General features: G+C 42.5%; 1 protein-coding gene across 3 annotated transcripts in view; it reads left to right on the top strand.

Moving 5' to 3' along the window:
* Nucleotides 1-22,122, top strand: part of TJP3 (tight junction protein 3) — a 566,967-nt gene that overhangs the window by 351,471 nt on the left and 193,374 nt on the right. For all 3 annotated transcript variants that reach the window (XM_077475676.1, XM_077475677.1, XM_077475675.1), the window contains exons 9-11: nucleotides 14,298-14,353; nucleotides 14,583-14,670; nucleotides 15,009-15,165. In XM_077475676.1, coding sequence (XP_077331802.1) covers nucleotides 14,298-14,353; nucleotides 14,583-14,670; nucleotides 15,009-15,165 — 301 coding nt within the window. The remainder of the gene's footprint in view (nucleotides 1-14,297; nucleotides 14,354-14,582; nucleotides 14,671-15,008; nucleotides 15,166-22,122) is intronic.

Here is a 22,122-nt window from a genome sequence, read left to right as displayed (position 1 = left end):
CCCTGCCCATAATGAATCCTGTCTGGTCAGGATGAATCGTCTGGAGGATCGGCTTGAGTCTGTTGGCCAATATTTTGACCAAGCTTTTAATGTCCATATTCAAGAGCGATATGGGCCTATAATTTCCGGGTAAAGTGTGGTCTTTCCCCTCCTTTGGGAGTACTGTTATGTGCACTATTAGCGCCTCAGGGGTCATTGCTGTACCCTGGGCTAAAGCTGTGAAGTAGCTACACATGGGACCAGAAAGCACCTCGGGGTATTTTTTAGTAGGCATTAATGTAGCCATCTGGGCCGGGGCTTTTCCCATTGGGGAAGTCTTTCACTACCGCTTGAATTTTCGATAGGGCAATGGGGTTGTTGAGCAGTTTGCCAACTGAGGCCTCCAGCTGTGGGGATTGGGCCTCTGCGAGGTATTGGATAATACGGTCAACCCATTAGGGTTCCGTAGAGCCAGACAGGTTGTCTGGGAGATGGTATAGCTGAGCGTAGTATTCCCTGTACATATTGGCTATTTTTGAGAAATGGACAACTGATGTCCCGGTTGTGGAAGTGAGTTTGTGTACGTGTCCTGTATCACGTTGGCCTCCCACGCTTGTTGCCAAATTCATAGAACTTGTGCGTTAAATGACGTAGGCGTGCTTTAATTTTGGATTCTAGTAGTGTAGCTAATTCCTGTCGAGGGGAATGCAGTTTTGCCGCCATTGCAGGGGTGAAGCTTTTCTTGTGTGTAAGTTCCGCTGTGTGTATTTTGGCTAGGGGGTCTGTAATTCTCCCTCCCTAGTCAGCACCGTTCTCATATAGGTCCAATCCTTCAGTCTCGTCCCCTGGGATATCGGCTCCCCTCGAACCACTGCCTTATGTCCCTCCCAGACAGAGCCCATGCCTACTTTGCCCAGTTTATTTTCCTCAAAGTACAAAGAAATGGTATCCGATACACGTTTTAATGCGACCGCATCGTCCAAGACGCTGTCATTCAAGCGCCAGCCCCACGTCCGTGCCTCCATTAACAGAGGACGCAGGGAGATAGAGACCGGCGCGTGATCTGATATGGTAATGGAACCAATGGAAGCACCCGCTAGGGAGTCAAGGGAGTACTGGTCCATTATCAAAAAGTCTATACAAGTATAGACGTTGTGAGTAGTTGAAAAATAGCTGTAGTCCCTGGCCATCGGGTGGAGATTTCTCCAGCAGTCAATCAAATGGTGTGTCTGCAGGGATTTCCTAAAATGCTTTAGAAAGACAAATGGGTGAGCTGAGGATGTGTCTATATGAGGGTCAGGGCTAACGTAGTCTCCTCCCAGGATGAGCTGGCCCTCTTGGAAGGCAGAGAGGGACTCCAAGGTGGAGTCCAGGAAGGTAAGCTGTTTGCTGTTCGGGGCGTACATGGCTGCAAGCGTGAACCTGCGGTTATAAATGGTGCCCTTAACAAATACAAATCGGCCCTCTGGGTCCAGCAGCTGGTCTGTCATGATAAAGGGACAGTGTTTGTGAATTGCTATGGCAACCCCCCTGATTTGGAATGAGGGGAATTGCTGAGATACCATGATGTGTACAGGTACGTGGGAAGACGGGGGACCAAGTCAGTGTGGAAATGTTTCCTGCAAAAAAATGTGTGCCCCCATGCGTTTCATCTCTAGCCACAATTTACTGCGTTTTGATGGGGATCCTAGACCGCGTATGTTATAGGATATGACCTTCAAGGCTGCCATGGTAGGGAGTTAGTCGAGCCAGCAGACTGGCGTCAGGAGGGAAGTGATACCAACAGCACGTCCAAGCCCACAACAAGGAGCATAGGGAGCACATTAAGAATAAGCTGGAGCCTAGAAAACAAACCACGATTATAGCAGGTGTAAAAGAAATAGAACCTAAAAAACATTGAAATTAGAAACATAAACAAAAAAAAAAAAAAGGAAGGGCACAACACAGTGCAACTTCATCCCTGGTTGGGAGACTCAATCCCCCCCCCCAATAGTGAGGGGACAATGGAGGCCAGCGAGCAGAGGTAGTCCCCAAAAAGTGAGCATAACTCCAAGGAGTTGACCTACTGGGGGGAGAAGTGGTGAGGCACCAGGAGCGAGTCCACTGGAGGACCCATGGCCAGTATGAAGTGCTTAATCTACCTACAAACAAACATGGGGCAGAAAAGCGAAAATGTGATACAGCGGCTGGGGGGGGTCAGATAGTGACTGTGAAACTATCAGTGTAGTGGACAACTGTTCAAGCCTCCTTCTGTGGGGGGGTGAGAAGGTGATGTGTCCAGAGGGCCCTCTCCTGGATCCACGTTGGCTCCTGCGGCTTCCTGGTTGCCACAGTTCACGGCGTGTGAGAAGAGGTATGTCCAGTAATGTCCTCCAGTCTGGGATGTCCATTTGAGGCAATCCGAGGGATTCCAGGAAGCGAGATAGGTCAGCATTATTTCGCAGGGTAGACTGCTTGCCATTCTTAGTAGCTGAAAGGCTGAACAGAAAGCCCCACCTGTAGGGCAGTTGAGCATCTTGTAAAGTCGCCAGCAATGGTTTAAGCGCACAGCGTTTCATCAATGTGCATCTGGAGAGATCCAGGAAGAAGGTTAATTTGTTCACATGTCTGACTCCCCTGACTTGGTTCATGATGCATGTATTTGTGCAGCTTGCAGATAATGTTTCTGAGCTTGTCTGGGTCATCTGAGGGAGGCCGCAGGGCTTTGTGAGCCTGGTCTATTTCAATGCGTTTGTGTGCCTGTCGGCCTAGTATTTGTTTAAAGACCCCTTGCAGGGTGGGTATGATGTTCCTTGGGCTTGTTGCTTCAGGGAGGCCTCTAATGCGGATGTTAACCCTGCGGCTCCTGTTTTCAAAATCATCCATTTCATCTAGCAGGGCCTCAAGCCTGCGATCTTGCATTTTACAGTGGTCTGTAAGAGCTTGCAGGGTAGGGGCAGTCTCATCCCATTGTGTCTCTAGGGTCTCCACTCTACCTCCCAAGTGCGCTGTGTCTGCGTGCAAGTTTTCAATATCTTGTCTCAGGGCCTTCTCCACTCTGTGAGCAAACCGCTCTAAATCAGCCTTAGTGGGGAGAGATAAAATGTGGGATCGGATGCCTTTATCTTCCCAAGGATTGCTCCGGTTTGTGGGCCCTTCAATGCCCTCGGATCCGGAGGGAGAAGAGGGGGGGCAGGGACAGCACAGGCATGTGTGGGGAGCTGATGGGGGATGCAGCCCTGGCCGCGTGGGCTCCGGGCGCCATTTTGGCTGTGCTTGCCAGCTTTCTGCGGATCCCAAAAAAGTTGTCCAGCGCTTCGGACCGGTTCCACTGAGTTTGCAGGGATGTCCTGCTCTTCTGTGGCATCTTTTTATATAGATATCCCCCCGGTTAAGGAGACCATGGCGGATGAATACAAACTGGCTCGAAGAGGAATTCATCACTATAAAATGTAAAACCAGTATAGCTCAATTTTGGAAGGAGAACGGACTGGAAACATTGATAGCTAATCAATGGGACGCCTTTTAAGGCGACTATGAGAGGGGTTTTTGCTACAGAGACAAGAAATTTTTCCAGGGCCCTTAACTCTGACATAAAAGATGCTGAGACCAAGGCCACTGAAGCTGAAAAAAAAATATATACAGGATCCGGTGAATACCAATCTTGGTAAGACCAAACACGTCGATACAAATTGCTTCTAACTGAATATACTGTAAAAAAGCAACTACGTCTGGCCGAATTTTTTTTTGAATTTGGGGCCAAGAGTGGTTGCCTCCTCTCTTTTCTAGTGAGGCCGATTAATGCCCCAGTCTCGGTAATGAAACTTAGTCCACAGGTGAGGTGGTAAAGGAATCCTGTAAGATTTTAAACACCACCTTGGATTTTTATTAAAACCCTATACCAGACACAGACTCCACAAAATATTCAGGAATTAGAAAGATATATAGACAACTTAACCCTTCCTTCACTAGATCCAGAAGATAGTGATACTCTGGAGCAACTAATAACACTAGAAGAGGTTAGTGATGCAATCTCATCCTTCAAACCTGGTAAATCACCAGACCTTTATGGGTTATAAAAAGACTGGCACCTTCTCTCCAAAAAGTCTTTATAGCAGCAGAAAAAGAAGGCATACTACCAGAATCAATGTGAGAGACTTTAATTGTAGTGATCCCCAAACCTGGGAAGGATCCACTAGAGTGTGAGTCATATAGGCCGATCTCTTTGATAAATTCTGATGTCAAGATACTGGCCAAATTTCTGGCCGGTAGATTGAAGTCGGTAATAATTAAACTAATAAATTCTGATCAGACTGGATTCATACCCGGCCGCTCTACCCAAATGAACTTGCATAGCTTGTCAATCTACAGCTCCAACCCATAAATAAGGGCAAACAAGTGATAGCCTCTTTAGACACCAAAAAAGCGCTTGATTCTGTAGAATGGAACTATTCTCCCTACTAGGCATGTTGGGCTTCGGACCGACATTTGTGTCCTGGGTCAAACATTTTATATAAGGAACCCCAAGCGAGCATTTGTGTAAATGGGCTCATATCTGACTTGTTGCAGATCCATAGGGTAACGAGACAGGGGTTCCCTCTGTCTCCTCTACTATTTGCTCTGGCCATTGAGCCACTAGCCACTAAGCTCAGAAACCATGACATATTACAAGGTTTTTAGTGGGGGATCTGAAGGAACGCGTATCGTTATATGCAGACAATATGCTTCTATATCTAAGAAATGCGGATGTGTCTTTAGAGACAGCAGTATCCTTGATCTAGGAGTTTGAAGATTACTTGGGATTACAGATCAATTGGACCAAGTCAGTTCTTTTCCCACTGGATCCACAACCAGACCTGACTCTTCCACCTCAGTGTCTTTTTAGCTATGATAAATACATTTAAATACTTAGGGATAATGATCGAATTACCAGTAGATTTGTTCATTGAACTCAATTTATGGCCCATAATAAGAGCATTTAGTGCTAGAATACAGCAATGGAAGAATCTTCCGCTTACACTCTATGGCAGTGGTCATAACCCTGTCCTCAGGGCCCACTAACAGGACAGGTTTGCAAGATAACTGAAATACATCACAGGTAATATCTTTTCCTGCTCAGTGATTGCAGTATTATAGTCTTCATCTCCCCAAGGTAATACATACAACCTGGCCTGTTTGTGGGCCCTGAGGACAGGGTTGATGACCACTGCTCTATGGTAGAGCCAACTTATTTTAAATTATTTTTCTTCCGAAATTCTTATATGCGCTCTAATGCCCCAACTTACATCTGAGAATTTTTTTTCAAACCCTTTTTCTCATTACTGACCTTCTTTCTCTGGGGCAATAAGGCAACTAGGGTCTCTCTAGAAATCTTACAACTTCCAGTACAGAGAGGGGGATTAGCGATAAGTATTTACCCACTGGCTTATGTTCCCACAACTGAACAATGTTGCAGTTGAAGCAGGAGCAGTTGCCTCATATGAAACCCTACTAAACTTCTATTTTAGGGGAGAGGTGCCTACAGAAGGGGGTAGAAAGTTACTTCTGCTAAAAAGATTGTGGAGATCTGTATAAAACATATAATGGACAACCCTCTTCACCTCTCCCCTAATGCTCCATTATGGTTCAATCCATGCTTGAAGGAATTTTTTCATTTGGATGATGGATCTAAGTGGGCCAAATTTGGTCTTGCATATTTACATCAACTATATGATCATGGGGAATTAAAGTCCTTTGTGCAACTGAGAAGAGAACTAAACGTTCCACGGACATGGGAATACCAGTTCACGTGACTGCGGCATGCTGCCCATGCTCAATTTAGAGTGGGTACAGTATCCCTTGAACTCTAAATTGGAAAAATGACTTGCTGATCCAGATCATACAAAAAGAATATCTACATACTATAATACACTAACTGAAAGGGTGAACCCAAGAGAAAAGAAACTTAAGGGGAAATGGTTGAAGATTATACCAGAAATCAGAGGAACAGTGGGAAGGAGTCCTAATCTCATATTTGCCTACAGTTGTCTCGGCTAGAGACAAGTTGATACAACTTGGATATCTACACCAAATGTACTATACCCCTCTAAGGTTATATAAAATGGGAAGGAAAGATAACCCCACATGTCATAAATGTCTGATAGCAGAAGGTTCATTTATACATATGGTATGGGAATGTGACCGAATAAGACCGTTATGGTCACAGGTAACCCGCTTTATTGCTGACATGTTCAATATACTAAATATGTAGCCCACTTCTAGGATTGTTAGAAGTTATAGAGTATGAGGTTATGAGTAATAATACAAGAACACACAGGTTCCTGTTCTATTATGTAACAAAACGAGTTGCACTTAATTGGATCAGGAGACCTCTTACATTAAATGATTGGAAAAAGTTGGTTAACGCTAATTTCCCCATGTAGAAAATGACACATGAATCCAGGGGCTCAACCAAAAAATTCAATAAAGTCTGGGGAAAATGGGTTAACTCTGAAAGCAGTATACAGTCAGACGAGTAACTGTACAAGATCAAGATATATTTGAAATGACAATTGGGATGATCCGATGTGGAGATGAACAGCAGCACACAGCACAAATGTTTGAGGGTCATTCCCTCGGGTTTTAATTGTATTTGTTTTTTTTGTCCTTTTCTGGAGGACACTAAAAGCAATTTATAACTTGGCTACAGAAACCCAAGAGTTTTTAATATTTTCAGTATTCAACGTACTTCTATTTTGTACAACCTAGTTTGCATGAACAAGACATTGGAATGAATAATAATCTTTATTACTCACACAAGCGGTATGGAGGTGTATTTCACACTGTATCTTAATGGTATTGTACTGTGGCGATGACATGTATGAACATTTGGCAAATAAAAATACTTTAAAAAAAAGTAAGGGGCGAAATTTGCAGCATAGTGGGTATCAAAACGGTCTGTTATTTGTATACCTAAGTATCTACTGGAAGACTTGGCCCAGGTGAAGGGAAATGCAGCTTGTAGCCTGGTTGTCAATGAGGGGGTCAGGTGGATAGGTAAAATCTTCGATGTAGAGAAATCTTGAAATTGGAGAGCGTCCTGAATCTCTTTAGTTCTTTCAGGTTTGGCAAGGAGATCAGGGGTTCTGAGAGGTGGAAGAGGACATAGTCTGCATAAGTCAACAGTTTGTGCTCAGTGTTTTCCACCTTCAGGCCCTTTATATCTGCTTTATATCTGCCCTTTATATCTGCATTCGCTCTTACAGTGCATAGCAACGGCTCAAGTACTAGGGTGAAGAGGAGGGGAGAAAGGGGCACCCCTGTCTCGTGCCATTCCGAATTGGGAACCGGAAGGAGAGCACTACTTTGCGTAGGATGTGGAGTATAAGGCTATAATTGAGGTCAGCATGCGCATTCCCATCCCCTGGGCCTTTAACACTGCCTTTAGAAATGACCAATCAGCACGGTCAAAAGCCTTTTAGGCATCAGTTGAAAGAGTTAAGCAGGGTTTTGGGTGAGGGCCCAATGTATGAGTTGGATAGCTCTGATGGCATTATCTCTCGCATCCCTTCCATTGATCGGCATTCAAAGGTGGGACGCCAACTGAAGCTAAGTAGTCTTGGATGGCAACAAAGCTGGGTGTCCAGGGGGTGTTCGGAGGTCAGGTTATAAAGTTGAGTATAGTATTCTTGGAACCCTGAGGCAATTTTGGAGGACTGAACCGAAATGTCACCAGATGTGGAATGAAGTTTTTGTATACAAGTCTGAGCATGCTTCTTGCGAAGAGCCTTTGCAAGCAAAGGCCGCATTTGTTGGCATGCTCGTAATACTTGTGACAAGTGTCTGGCTTGTATACGTGTTTATCGATCCAGTAATTGCAAAAACATGTCTCTCAAGTCAGTCAGCCTTTTCAATGCCTCAGGGCCTCCATTTTGTTTAAGTTCAGACTCTTGAAGGGCGGTCAGTTACCTTGTGAAATCTGCTTGGAGCATTTTTTTAAGTTTGGAGCCTAGGGATATTAGGTTTCCCCTGCTTTATGGCCCTCCCATACTATGCCTGCACTGAGGTCATCTGAAGCATTTTCTCTGAAATAATTAGTGATGACCTCTGACACTTCGGCAGCCACCGCTGTATCGTTTAACAGGTTTTCATTCAACCTCCATCTCTACACCCTATGGGAACTGGATGGAAGTGTAAGGGCCACTCCAACAGGTGCGTGTTTGGATAAAATGATGTTCCCTGTGGATTGCAGGAGCTCCAGTGTGGGGCGGTTAACGTAAATGTGGTCTATGCGGTTATATATGTCATGGACGGCTGAGTAATAGCTGAAGTCTCTACCCGAGGGGTGGAGGACACTCCAGCTATTGAGTAGAAGGTGTATCTGAAGGGACTTGAGGAAATGCTTGAGAAAAGCGTAGGAGCATGAGGGTCGGGAGCTAGAGGTGTCTAGTGAGGAGTCTGGACTGACATTAAAGTGAGGGTGTGCCTGGAGATAGATATCCTGATAGAAAAATAAGCTTGCACCATCGAAATCATGAAATGGCTTGTTGTGCATTTTTTGTATAATGCGATCCTTGATGGTGAATATATGGAGTTTGCAAATTATGTCTCTGGGGTTATCCATGTCCTGAGATAGGGGTCTTAATGCTCTATGTGCCTGGTCAATTTCTATGGGAGCAGAAGCAGATAGACCCATTATGTCCCTGAAAATATCCGTCAGTGTGGGGATAATATCTCTAGAGGCTGTGGCCTCTGGCAAGCCCCTGATCCTAATGTTAGCCCTCCTGCTGCATTTTTCAGCATTATCTAGTTGACACAGTGAAGTTTCAATCTGCTGGTCCTGCATTTGGCATTTAGATTGCAGCAGATCAATAGTGGGGAGGACCTCTTCTAGCTTTTCTTCCAGGGATGCCATTCTGTTGCCCAAATGTGTGGTGTCAGCCTTTAATTGGGCGATATCCTCAGTGAAAGCCCTCTTCACTCTGCATGTGAAGCGTTCTAGGTCATCTTTAGTGGGCAGGTACATAATATGACGCCTGATATCTTCATCACTGAGGTAGTGAGATACCTCGGAGTGGCCATCCAGCGATGCAGGGGTGACGGGGGGGCTCAGTCACTTTCCGATCCCGGAGATGGAACCATAGATGCTGGGGAAGCTGTCCCTTTCGACGGCCGAGTTGTGGCCGCAGCTGGCTGGGAAGAGTTAGCTGTTTTCTGTGTCTTCCCATTCGGTGCCATTTTGGAGGCCTTGCGGCAGTAGGAATCTGGCTGTCCCTGCCGTGTTTTGTCGGTCCTTGCAGGTTGGGAGGACTGCCGCTGTGGTTGTGACATGAGATATGAGAGCGGCGGTGGAGCCAAGCTGAGGTGAAGCACGTCCTCATTCCTTCATGTCCAGGACATGCCCCCTGGGGAGGGTGGAGTGTTTTTTTTTAAAGCATCATTAATGCTTGTAAAATGCCAATCTAATGCCCATACTAAAGCACATTAATGTTATAGGAGCGTTTTTGGTAAGGGTTAAAAATTTAGTCAGGTGTAAACAAGCCTTTAGTGGGTTATAGGGCAGGGACCACAGTACCAGCCAACCTGTTTATTTCGCTGCAAGTGGATCCCTACTGTTCTAGTTGATCAAAGGAGAGAAGAATCCCCATATTCAGAGTGTGTCAGCACCCTCAGCTGAGGCAGGGGAGTCGCTGCTCACATGTGTGCCTGTATTTCATGTCGATCTGTTCTCCCTCATTATAATTCATGTCCAGGGACATACAGTGCCTTGCGAAAGTATTTGGCCCCCTTGAACTTTTCAACCTTTTGCCACATTTCAGGCTTCAAACATACAGGTCCTTCTCAAAAAATTAGCATATTGTGATAAAGTTCATTATTTTCTGTAATGTACTGATAAACATTAGACTTAAATATATTTTAGATTCATTACACACAACTGAAGTAGTTCAAGCCTTTTCTTGTTTTAATATTGATGATTTTGGCATACAGCTCCTGAAAACCCAAAAATCCTATCTCAAAAAATTAGCATATTTCATCCGACCAATAAAAGAAAAGTGTTTTTAATACAAAAAAAGTCAACCTTCAAATAATTATGTTCAGTTATGCACTCAATACTTGGTCGGGAATCCTTTTGCAGAAATGACTGCTTCAATGCGGCGTGGCATGGAGGCAACCAGCCTGTGGCACTGCTGAGGTGTTATGGAGGCCCAGGATGCTTCGATAGCGGCCTTAAGCTCATCCAGAGTGTTGGGTCTTGCATCTCTCAACTTTCTCTTCCCAATATCCCACAGATTCTCTATGGGGTTCAGGTCAGGAGAGTTGGCAGGCCAATTGAGCACAGTAATACCATGGTCAGTAAACCATTTACCAGTGGTTTTGGCACTGTGAGCAGGTGCCAGGTCGTGCTGAAAAATGAAATCTTCATCTCCATAAAGCTTTTCAGCAGATGGAAGCATGAAGTGCTCCAAAATCTCCTGATAGCTAGCTGCATTGACCCTGCCCTTGATAAAACACAGAGGACCAACACCAGCAGCTGACATTGCACCCCAGACCATCACTGACTGTGGGTACTTGACACTGGACCTCAGGCATTTTGGCATTTCCCTCTCCCCAGTCTTCCTCCAGACTCTGGGACCTTGATTTCCGAATTACATGCAAAATTTGCTTTCATCCGAAAAAAGTACTTTGGACCACTGAGCAACAGTCCAGTGCTGCTTCTCTGTAGCCCAGGTCAGGCGCTTCTGCCGCTGTTTCTGGTTCAAAAGTGGCTTGACCTGGGGAATGCGGCACCTGTAGCCCATTTCCTGCTCACGCCTGTTCACGGTGGCTCTGGATGTTTCTACTCCAGACTCAGTCCACTGCTTCCGCAGGTCCTCCAAGGTCTGGAATCGGTCCTTCTCCACAATCTTCTTCAGAGTCCGGTCACCTCTTCTCGTTGTGCAGCGTTTTCTGCCACACTTTTTCCTTCCCACAGACTTCCCACTGAGGTGCCTTGATACAGCACTCTGGGAACAGCCTATTAGTTCAGAAATTTTGCTGTGTCTTACCCTCTTGCTTGAGGGTGTCAATGATGGCCTTCTGGACAGCAGTCAGGTCGGCAGTCTTACCCATGATTGCGGTTTTGAGTAATGAACCAGGCTGGGAGTTTTTAAAAGCCTCCGGAATCTTTTGCAGGTGTTTAGAGTTAATTAGTTGATTCAGATGATTAGGTTAATAATTAGTTTAGAGAACCTTTTCATGATATGCTAATTTTTTGAGATAGGAATTTTGGGTTTTCATGAGCTGTATGCCAAAATCATCAATATTAAAACAAGAAAAGGCTTGAACTACTTCAGTTGTGTGTAATGAATCTAAAATATATTTAAGTCTAATGTTTATCAGTACATTACAGAAAATAATGAACTTTATCACAATATGCTAATTTTTTGAGAAGGACCTGTAGATAGATATAAAATTTTTATTTTTTGTGAAGAATCACCAACAAGTGGGACACAATTGTGAAGTGGAACGAAATCTATTGGATTTTTTAAACTTTTTTAACTAATAAAAAAATGAAAAGTGGGGCATGCAAAATTATTCGGCCCCCTTGCGTTAATACTTTGTAGAGCCACCTTTTGCTGTGATTACAGCTGCAAGTCGCTTGGGGTATGTCTCTATCAGTTTTGCACATTGAGAGACTGAAATTCTTGCCCATTCTTCCTTGCAAAACAGCTCGAGCTCAGTGAGGTTGGATGGAGAGCGTTTGTGAACAGCAGTCTTCAGCTCTTTCCACAGATTCTGGATTGGATTCAGGTCTGGACTTTGACTTGGCCATTCTAACACCTGGATACGTTTATTTGTGAACCACTCCTTTGTAGATTTTGCTGTATGTTTGGGATCATTGTCTTGTTGGAAGATAAATCTCCGTCCCAGTTTCAGGTCTTTTGCAGACTCCAACAAGTTTTCATCCAAAATGGTCCTGTATTTGGCTGCATCCATCTTCCCCTCAATTTTAACCATCTTCCCTGTCCCTGCTGAAGAAAAGCAGGCCCAAACCATGATGCTGCCACCACCATGTTTGACAGTGGGGATGGTGTGTTGAGGGTGATGAGCTGTGTTGCTTTTACGCCAAACATATCGTTTTGCATTGTGGGCAAAAAGTTCGATTTTGGTTTCATCTGACCAGAGCACCTTCTTCCACATGTTTGGTGTGTCTCCCAGGTGGCTTGTGGCAAACATTAGACGAGACTTTTTATGGATATCTTTGAGAAACAGCTTTCTTCTTGCCACTCTTCCATAAAGGCCAGATTTGTGCAGTGTACGACTGATTGTTGTCCTATGGACAGACTCTCCCACCTCAGCTGTAGTTCTCTGCAGTTCATCCAGAGTGATCATGGGCCTCTTGGCTGCATCTCTGATCAGTCTTCTCCTTGTCTGAGCTGAAAGTTTAGAGGGACGGCCAGGTCTTGGTAGATTTGCAGTGGTCTGATACTCCTTCCATTTCAAAATGATCGCTTGCACAGTGCTCCTTGGGATGTTTAAAGCTTGGGAAATCTTTTTGTATCCAAATCAGGCTTTAAACTTCTCCACAACAGTATTACGGACCTGCCTGGTGTGTTCCTTGGTCTTCATGATGCTCTCTGCGCTTTCGACAAAACCCTGAGACTATCACAGAGCAGGTGCATTTATACAGAGACTTGATTACACACAGGTGGATTCTATTTATCACCATCAGTCATTTAGGACAACATTGGATCATTCAGAGATCCTCGCTGAACTTTTGGAGTGAGTTTGCTGCACTGAAAGTAAAGGGGCCGAATAATTTTGCACGCACCACTTTTCAGTTTTTTATTTGCTAAAAAAGTTTAAAATATCCAATAGATTTCGTCCCACTTGTTTGTGATTCTTCACAAAAAATAAAAATTTTATATCTTTGTTTGAAGCCTGAAATGTGGCAAAAGGTTGAAAAGTTCAAGGGGGCCGAATACTTTCGCAAGGCACTGTAATGTGAGTGTGTGGGAGGCAAGGTGACGGGTTGCTAAAGGAGAACGGATGAATGTTGTTTTTGCTAGTATTCCCTCCAGTCTGCGACAGATAACTCACAAGGCATTCCAGGACCTGCTGCTGGCGCCATCATGCCAGTCTCGGGGGTGGAGGCTAGATTTGCTTAAAAAAGTGATCCATGGCAGCAGTGGTCCAAGGCTGTGGAGGCCTCTCAGGTTTCCTCTTGCTAGTCTTTCTCTTGGATGTGCAAATGTTGTTAAAAATCAGTGACCACTGTAAATCCACTAAGGGTATAAAGGCTTGGGAGCTCAGCAATACCACGGCTTCACACCTCCTTGCCAAGATGACCCCCCCCCCCCCATCCAGCTCTTTTTTAAACATTCTCCTTAGCTGGCCAGAACTAGTTCTTGGGGGAGTAAATTCCACATTTTTACAGCTCTTACTGTGAATAAGTCTTCTGTATGTGAGATTCAACCTCTTTTCCTCCAGATGTAAAGAATGCCCCCTTGTCCGTTGTGGTGATGTTAAAGTGAATAACCTTCCACAAAGATGATTATATGAACCACTTTTGTATTTATATAGGTGATCATATTCCCCCTTAATCACCTCTTCTTAAAAAAAATCATAAAATTCAGTTCAGTTAATATTTACTCCTAGCTCAGCTTCTTCATGCCTCTTTTAAAGGGGGGGTAAAAAAAAAAAGTCATACTTGCCTCCTCTGTGGAAGGGTTTTGCACAGAGGGTCCCTGGTCCTCCTCTTCTGGGGTCCCCAGCGGCGCTCCTCCTCGAGTGCACCCATGGAGACCCGCATTCCCTGGGGGCACTTGTGCGGGCGCGCTCCCAAGTTTTGCTGCTGCGTACATTGACACAGACAGCAGGACTCAACCCCGCCCCCTGTGTCACTGCCTTTGGTTGACAGCAGCGGAAGCTAATGCTCCTGCTATCACTACAGCCAATGAGGACACAAGACAGTGGCTGGAGCTGCTCTGTTCGTCCCTGATGCTGCAACGATTGGGTTCAGGTAAGTAAAAGGGGGGGCTCTGGGGAGGGGGGGCTGCTACACTACAGAAGGTTTTTCACCTTAATGCATAGAATGTATTAAGGCGACAAGCCTCAAGGGTTTACAACCCCTTTAATTTTGGCTGCCCTTCTCTACACTTTTTCCAGTTCCCGTGTCTTTTTTTGTCAACTGGAGCCCAAAGCTGAACTGTGTATTTTAGTGTTTGTTCCTCTTCCTCTTGTAGTTGGCAGTATAACACAGATCTTTTGTTGCATTGCTGTGTCCTCCAGTGACTAGAAAAAAAAAGATTTTACAGTTATTACAAACAACATATTAGTATGCTGTTATGCGATGCAGTGATATTTTTTTTTCTTTTCAGCCATGAAATTAATGGAACACACTCCCTACAGAGAGATGATGTACAGCATGAAGTCTGTAAGCTTGCAGATAAATCCACAGACAAGGGGTTTTGTAAAATAGACAAAGTTTTTTTTAATTATACAAATGCTTGGTGTAAAATCTAAAATACTGAAATGAAATTCATTTAGGAATTATTACTTTTAAAACTCCGTGTTAGACTTATCCTTTAGGTAGCGTTTAGGTTTATATAGCAGATACCAGTTTTTCTCTTTGTTGTATTCATTATTTTCTCTTGTTATGTCAGATCCCAGGGAATCTCCTCAAGTGCTAAGTGAATACAGGGAACTGCCTGAGCAAGCCTTTGACCAGCAGAAGGATGATCCACGAGTGGGGTACCAAGTGTCCTTTAGTACAAAAAAAAAAAAAAAAAAAAAAAGAGTATTTGCACATGCATTATGCTTTATATAAAGGCCTCCAGCTTAGCATGAGATATAAAGATTTTTGTTAAAAATCTTGCAGCATGTTTACAAGCCTCTAACTACACTTGTATCCTCTCTTCTTCCCCCTCCTTCTTTTTTTTTTAACACTTTTTCCACTTTTTTTTACACGTGTCCACATTTTTTAATTTAAATGTTTTCCATGGCAGATTTCTTCCTATACCCTCTTTGAGATATTATTTAATAACTCCAAGTAAATCATTTTGGATCTCTTATTCTCTTTTTATCTTAAGTTATAGCCCAGATGCACGCTTAATACAGTTTACAAAAGGGAAAAGTATTGGACTGCGCCTTGCAGGAGGAAATGATGTAGGAATATTTGTTGCTGCTGTTCAAGAAGGGAGCCCTGCAACAGTAGAGGGAATGAAGGAAGGTGACCAGATCCTGCAGGTGATGACAATATAAAATGCTTTTTATAGACAGGCAAAAAATGTGTATGTCACTTTTTTCAAAGAACAAGTAATATTGTATGGTGATTTTTAAATTGGATAACAATCAGAGTTTGCTATACAGGTATATGCATCATAGCTAAAAACTATGCACTTTGACAGTGATGGCATGGCCATCTGATTAGCTGTATGTCTATGAATGTTCTTAATTATTTAGGTCATGGAATTGCTAGTAGTAGATGGTCACATTCAGCTTGATTTGTTAGGCTGAGGATGTTTCCTAGCTTATGTAAACCACTTTTTCATTTTTTTTTTCTAAATCGGGTTAGCTGTAATATATCTCCAACATTAAAGAACAAGTCCAGGTAAATGTAACCAACTACTACTAGCTGTCTGATTAGCTTTTGTATTGTAAGGTTTCCTATGAAGTGCTTATCACTGGGTTGCAGTAAAACACATCTGTTTTAACCTGCTTTGTGTCAAGCAACCTATTTATTGTGAATGCCAAAATTTCCACAATGCAAAAGGTGTTTTATTTGTATTTATTTTTAACATAACGCACTACATAACATGATCTATCTGTGTTGTGGTACACTACAACCCAAATGTATTGTTGTGCAGTATGTATTGGGATGCCATTCTTAACAAATGGCACCTCACTGGTTTGTATGTTTGATGCATTACAGTGTATTATGGTAACACTCTTTCCAGTGAAATGGGTGATATGTTCAGAAAAGGAGTGTGGAATGTTTGGCAGAACAACTAACCCATTGATGCGGAAAGGTTGTTAACTGATCTTTCCATATTTGGTGAAAAAATCACAAACAATATGGTCACAGCCATACAGGTGATTTTGTTTAACAAAATAAATTATAACATATTCGCATGGGAACCCTGTTCTTCACTCAGAGTTTTACAGAGGGAAAAATAGAATACACTGTCAAAGAAATGGGCCCGTTGAAATTTAGGTAGGTTATTCTGGACAGTAGACATGGAGGGGAGTGTGTCAAAGTGCCAATGAATGTAAGAACAGAACAAAACCCCACTGGGACTTTACAGGCAGTAAGTAGAGAGGTAGAAAGAAAATAAAATTAGAAATGAAAAAGAACCAAAACTGCGCTATGGTAATATATGTACACTAAATAAGGTGCTGCCGCCCCTATACCTCACAATCCCCAAAGAGAGGCCGTGAGCTGTGGTTGCTATAAAGTTGTATAATGGGGGACCCAGGCGCTACCTATAATAAATAGATAAAATTCTAAATGTATCTATCCTAGAAGGCTCTAAATTAATATTATCTCGTATGTATGACAAGGGGATCAGAAATACCCCTAGACACCACTAATAGTAGAAGTAGTCGAAAGGAAATAGACAGGACAAGATGCAGGAAAACCTTATGAATATAGACTGATAGTATCTGCCAGAGAATAATACTAATCAGCATTATCCCAGTGTTAATGATGGCCAGCCCTAACCCACTGAGGCACACTAGATCGGCTAAATAAAAAATCTACATTCCATTGCCAAAAGATTTCTAGGCAGTAATGCAATTTAAACGTATCTACATCACTGGCTGTAATGCACTGAGAGAAATTTCCAGAAATACAAGATACGGAGAATAATACAATGAAACCGTAGGAGATGGGGATATATATATATATATATATATATATATATATCTATCCCTCAGATGGAACCAAGAAAAATTACGGTTAGGATATGTGCTATACCGAAAAAAATATATATATATCTCACCAGTGTTAGCGTATACACAATATAAACAAGTGAATATACATATGCAGGACCAAAAACCAAAATAAATTGATACATAAATATATAAAAATAATAATAAATGGTCACTTGTGCAAAAAATGCAAGAAGTGCAAAAATGCAAAAAAATGTGCAAAAAGTGCAAAAAAAAAAAGGTGCAAAGTAGCAATCTCAAAATACACAAGAATCACAAGAATTACAAAAAATACAAAAATACCAGTACATGTGCTGTGACTGTCAAAAAACGTCCTTAGAAAAATAAATAAAATAAAGTGAAGTCCACTTCAGGTGGTTGAAAGGAGGTAGTGATATATACTCTAAATCTTCATACAGGTGAAGCTTTAAAGTGACTGGTGCTCAGACAAATAATTCAGGTGACTTCTGTGCTCACCCCCTCAGATCCCCACTCACCGGATCCCTATGCTCACGAGGGGCAAACAAGCGTGTATGTCTCAAGGTGCAGAAGTTGGTCAGCCCAGAGAGAAACGTCCACCCTTTGTCTTCTTCCTCTGGTGCCCAAAAAAGGTTCCAATAGGCCGGTGGTTATAGGTCAGTGTATCCTCAGGGAAATAAAAAAGGTCTCATAGTGTAGTAACTCCAGGTCACAGAAACTTGAGTTCAAAAATAGGCTTTATTAGCAGACCAAAAATCCGGGAAAATGAATATAATTTTTTTTTTTTTTAAACTTTCACATTTTACAGGAACATGAACCCACAGGAAGGGTGATATATATCATGCAAAAGTATATCTCAGATACAGTCCCCGGCTGAGATTACATCACAGAAATTGATTAAGAAAATATTTTTTTAATAAAGAGAAATGCACAGAAAAATAAGTAAAAATGAGGATAAAAAGTAAAAAATAAATAAAATAACTGCAAAAACCCCTCCGGTCAAGACGAGAAATATCAGAAGATTTGGGCTCCATATCTAAAATATAGAGAAAGTATGATGTAAAACATTTGAAATATGGCAGAGCTGGCGGGTCGTGGGGGGGGGGGGGGTAGAAGGGGGGGATTATTATGAAAAAAAATGTTTTCTCTGTTTTTGGGAGGGAATGGTGAGGGAGGGGGGAAGATGACGTGGAATGAAGTTATGGATTGAAATATTATAAGATATAGCTGTTAAAGACGTTGTAGATATATAACAAAATGTAATGTGAAATCTATGGAAAGAAAAGAGGAAAAAATAAAGAATTTATAAAAAAATTAAAACCCTCAGGGTAAACAAATGCATGCAACGAGGGTCCTCAGTAAGGCTTACCCATCCGCAGGGGTCACAGTGAAAAAATCTCAAAGGGGACACCCTGGGGAGGGTCACCCGCCGTTGGCACTCTGGGGGTTAGTGATTTTCTTTTGCGGTCTAAATTGCTAGAAGCAAGCGGGGAATGAGCGAAGGAACAGGCAAAGAGATGGCGTGCGTTCCAAGCTGCATTCCACTCAGCTCGCCAGACCGGAAGTGACGTGGTGTGCGTGGCTACGTCGTACGCGTTTCATCATAGGATATCTTCAGCGACGATGCCACACACACACCAACGTCTTATGGATCCAGAGGACTCCGCCCATTTACTGGAAAAAAACACAAGATAGGGCGGCCGGTCCCAGGATTCCACACCTTCATATAAATTCTATGGGGAAACCAGAATGACAATCAAAATATAACCGAATAGTACAAGGCAAAAGGCTGTTAGAATAGGAAACCCATATAACGATCTATATAAAGGGGTAGGTCATTACAGAAAGTGGAGTCCTAATGGTTGTTAATAGGTAAAAAGGTAAAAAAAGGCCCCTGGTGGCTGTCTGCCATAGTACAAGCCCGCATAGAGGGCACCTCACTTATTACTTTGTAAAACGTACACTAGAATAGTAATAAATAATAATAAAAAGCAACGCAAAAATAATATAATAGTAACAGATAATATCAATGCTCATACGGCTACAAAAACAATTTCTTGTACTGTTGAGGTTTATGTATATAGATAGACCATAAATATCCAAATTTAATCACTTATGGGGCTAATACTCAGAGGACATAGGTCTAAGGCACCCCATGAGTACGGCAAAAATAGCAAAAAGAGAACGAAAACAAAAATCAAAAAATAAAATACAGGGTACTAACCACAGTGAGCTCCCACTAGATCGAACTGGCTGCAATCACTAGGTTCTGTCATAATAACACTTGTAAGGGGTAGGGAGAGGTCTATCCACATTAAGAATCATTCCAAAAAACAGTCACTATGGGTTGGCTATAAAGCAGTTTAAATCTATATCTAGGTTCAGCCCCCTAGGGGCAAGGGTGTGAAGGCGGTATATCTAAGCCGTTTCGTTTTGAGATATGAGAGTGGTATTATTACCACCTCTCCAATTTTTCCTAATACAATCAATCCCATAGACGAGTTTTGATGGATCTCTTTGGTGGAACAGGTCAAAATGGCGTGAAAGATTGTGTTTAGGAAATCCTTTTCTGATATTATTGATGTTCTCTTATACGTACATGTAAAGGGCATTTGGTTCTACCTACATACTGTAATTTGCAAGGATATTCGATCACATAAGTGACATGTGTACTCCGAAATGTGATAATATTTAGTATTTTATACTCTTTATGGTCTGTTCTTGATTTAAACGATTCACGTTTACGAGGTTGGGCCTTGCTGACTCTGCATGGCAGACCTCTATTGCATTTGTAGAAACCCTTCAGGTCATCAAAGATCTTAATAGGCCTTGGGGGGTCAATCACATTGTGTATCAGAAGGTTACGAAGATTGGGAGCCCTTCTGTATAAAAAAACTAGGTTTATTTGGGAGGATATTAGCAAGAGTTTTGTCCTCCTGTAGAATAGGCCAGTATTTCTTTACAATCTTTTCAATATCACGATGTTGTGTACTATAACCTGTGATAAAGGTTAAATCCATTTTTTCTTTTTCTTTTATACCTTTTTTAAAAAGGGCGTTTCTCTCCATAATACCAATTTTCTCTTTCAGTTCTACCAATGTGTCCAGCTTATAACCCTTTTCAACAAATTGTGCTATTAATCTATCCGCCTGTATGGAAAAATCATCCAATGAATCACAGTTCCTTATTCTCAATAACTGTCCTTTAGGGACATTCCCTTTCCACCTTGGATGATGGCAGCTAGAACTAGGTATGTAACCGTTACGGTCTGTACTCTTAAAGAAGGTCTTTGTATTAAGAGCATCACCCTTTTTAAAAATGTCAAGGTCTAGAAACTCGATCCTTTGTCCATCTGACGTCACACTAAACGTCAGCCCATACTTGTTATTATCTAGACTATGAAGGAATTGGTTGAAGGACTCAGCTGTGTCATCCCAAAGGACTATCAGATCGTCTATATATCTCCGTAAATATTTCAGCTCTGGTATGTCTCTAGAGTATATGTATTCTTCCTCCCACATGTCCATAAGTAAATTTGTCACACTCGGGGCATAGCTGCCCCCATCGCTACACCCTTTGTTTGCACATAATAATGGTGCCTGTACCAAAAATAATTGCATTCCATTGCTAGGCGGAGGCCCTCAAGAATATATTGTACTTGATCATGTCTCATATCGGTTCGCTCGTATAATGCTTTTTCTACACCCATTAGCCCATCCGCTTGTACAATGCTGGTGTAAAGTGAGTTGACATCTATACTTGCCAGCAGGTAGTTTTGAATCCCTGAGATGTTCTGTAGATCTTATATAATAAGTTGAGAGCTATCTCGCAGGTAGGATCTACCCTTGGGAACCATCGGTTTAAGAAACTTGTCTAGATATTCGCCTAGACGTGAGAAGACTGAATTAATTCCACTAATGATCGGTCTTCCTGGGGGTTTGGTCAATCTTTTGTGTATTTTAGGGGTGTAGTAAATGACTGGAGTTTTAGTGGAATGTGATATCAAATATTCCGCTTCCTGAGGGCTAAGGATACTAGTGTCTTTTCCTTTCTTGATTTAGGCAGCCAGTTTCCGTTCATACTCAGGTTTATGATTTCCCTTCAATTTCTTATAGTTTTTTTTTTTTACACTTAATAAATTCTCCATTTCCTCTTGGTACTCCTTTTTGCCTAAAATGACAAGTCCCCCACCCTTGTCAGCCGGCCTAATAACAACATCTTTTTTCTTCCCCAGTTCTTTAATCGTCTTCCATATATTTTTTCCTTTCCTATCTCTATTTCTTTCAAGTTTCCTTAAATCGTTTTCCACCATCTTGCAGAAGGCTCCCAGGCATTGATTACCTGGGGTATTTGGATTGAAGACGGAATTGTTTTTCAGGTTTGTTTGAACGTAATACGACGTAGGGGTTTCTCTCATGTCTGTATTTAGTGCAAAGTGTTTCTTCAAATTAATCTTCCTCATGAATTTTTTTAAATCTATATAGGTTTCACATTTATCTAGACCTTTATCTGGGGCATACTTCAATCCCAAATCTAAAACTTTTAATTCTTCCTCAGTAAAATGAGCTTGACTTAGATTGTACTTCTTTTTTTTGTTCCGCCCTCCTCGGCATCCCCTGGTTCTTCTTACCCCATACCTCTGTATAGGTCCTGTTGTTCTCCCATAAAAGTTGTCTCGGTGTCCCCTGGGGATCTGTTGTTCCATATATATTCTGGTTTCCTCCCGGTCTTCCAAAGGTCCATGGTATCTTCCTCTGGTATCCCCTCTGTTGGAATTCCTTCCTCTCCATCTTGGCGTTCTGTAGGGGACTCATGCTGTCCATCTTCCAGGGGGTCTGTCTTTCGGTGTATTCCTGAAAAAATCTCTTGATTCCCCATTAGATCTTCTGGGGGTGTAATCTCTTCCATTGTTGAATGGGCCGGTAGCTTGAAAGTAGGGGTCATAGCTATAGTCCCGGATTGGCGAGTACCGGTTTCTAGTAGGGATATTATACCTCGGTGACCCGTATTCCACGGGTTCCTGGAAATCGAATCTCCTATTATCTGCCCTTGAGTAGTTCTGTTCTTGTGGTGCTATTATTGGTCTTATCCTCTGTCTGCCATTAGTATAACCTATGGGTTGTGCTCTAGGGACTTCACCTCCATTGCCCCTACTGAGTTGTCATCTACTGAACCTTCATCCAATTCCTCCCTGCTTTCTTGAAGCAGTGCTTGCCACTTGTAAACTTTTGATTCATTGTAATCAATGACCTCTCTTTTACATTTTTTCAGCTTTTTGGCCTGCAAATCCGCATC

This window comes from Lithobates pipiens, unplaced genomic scaffold (assembly GCF_037356315.1).
Source record: "Lithobates pipiens isolate NorthernLeopardFrog02 unplaced genomic scaffold, aLitPip1_a1.2 Scaffold_13, whole genome shotgun sequence".
Taxonomy (NCBI): Eukaryota; Metazoa; Chordata; class Amphibia; order Anura; family Ranidae; genus Lithobates; species Lithobates pipiens.
Note: the sequence above shows the minus strand (reverse complement) of the source record. Positions and strands in the feature narration are given on the sequence as shown.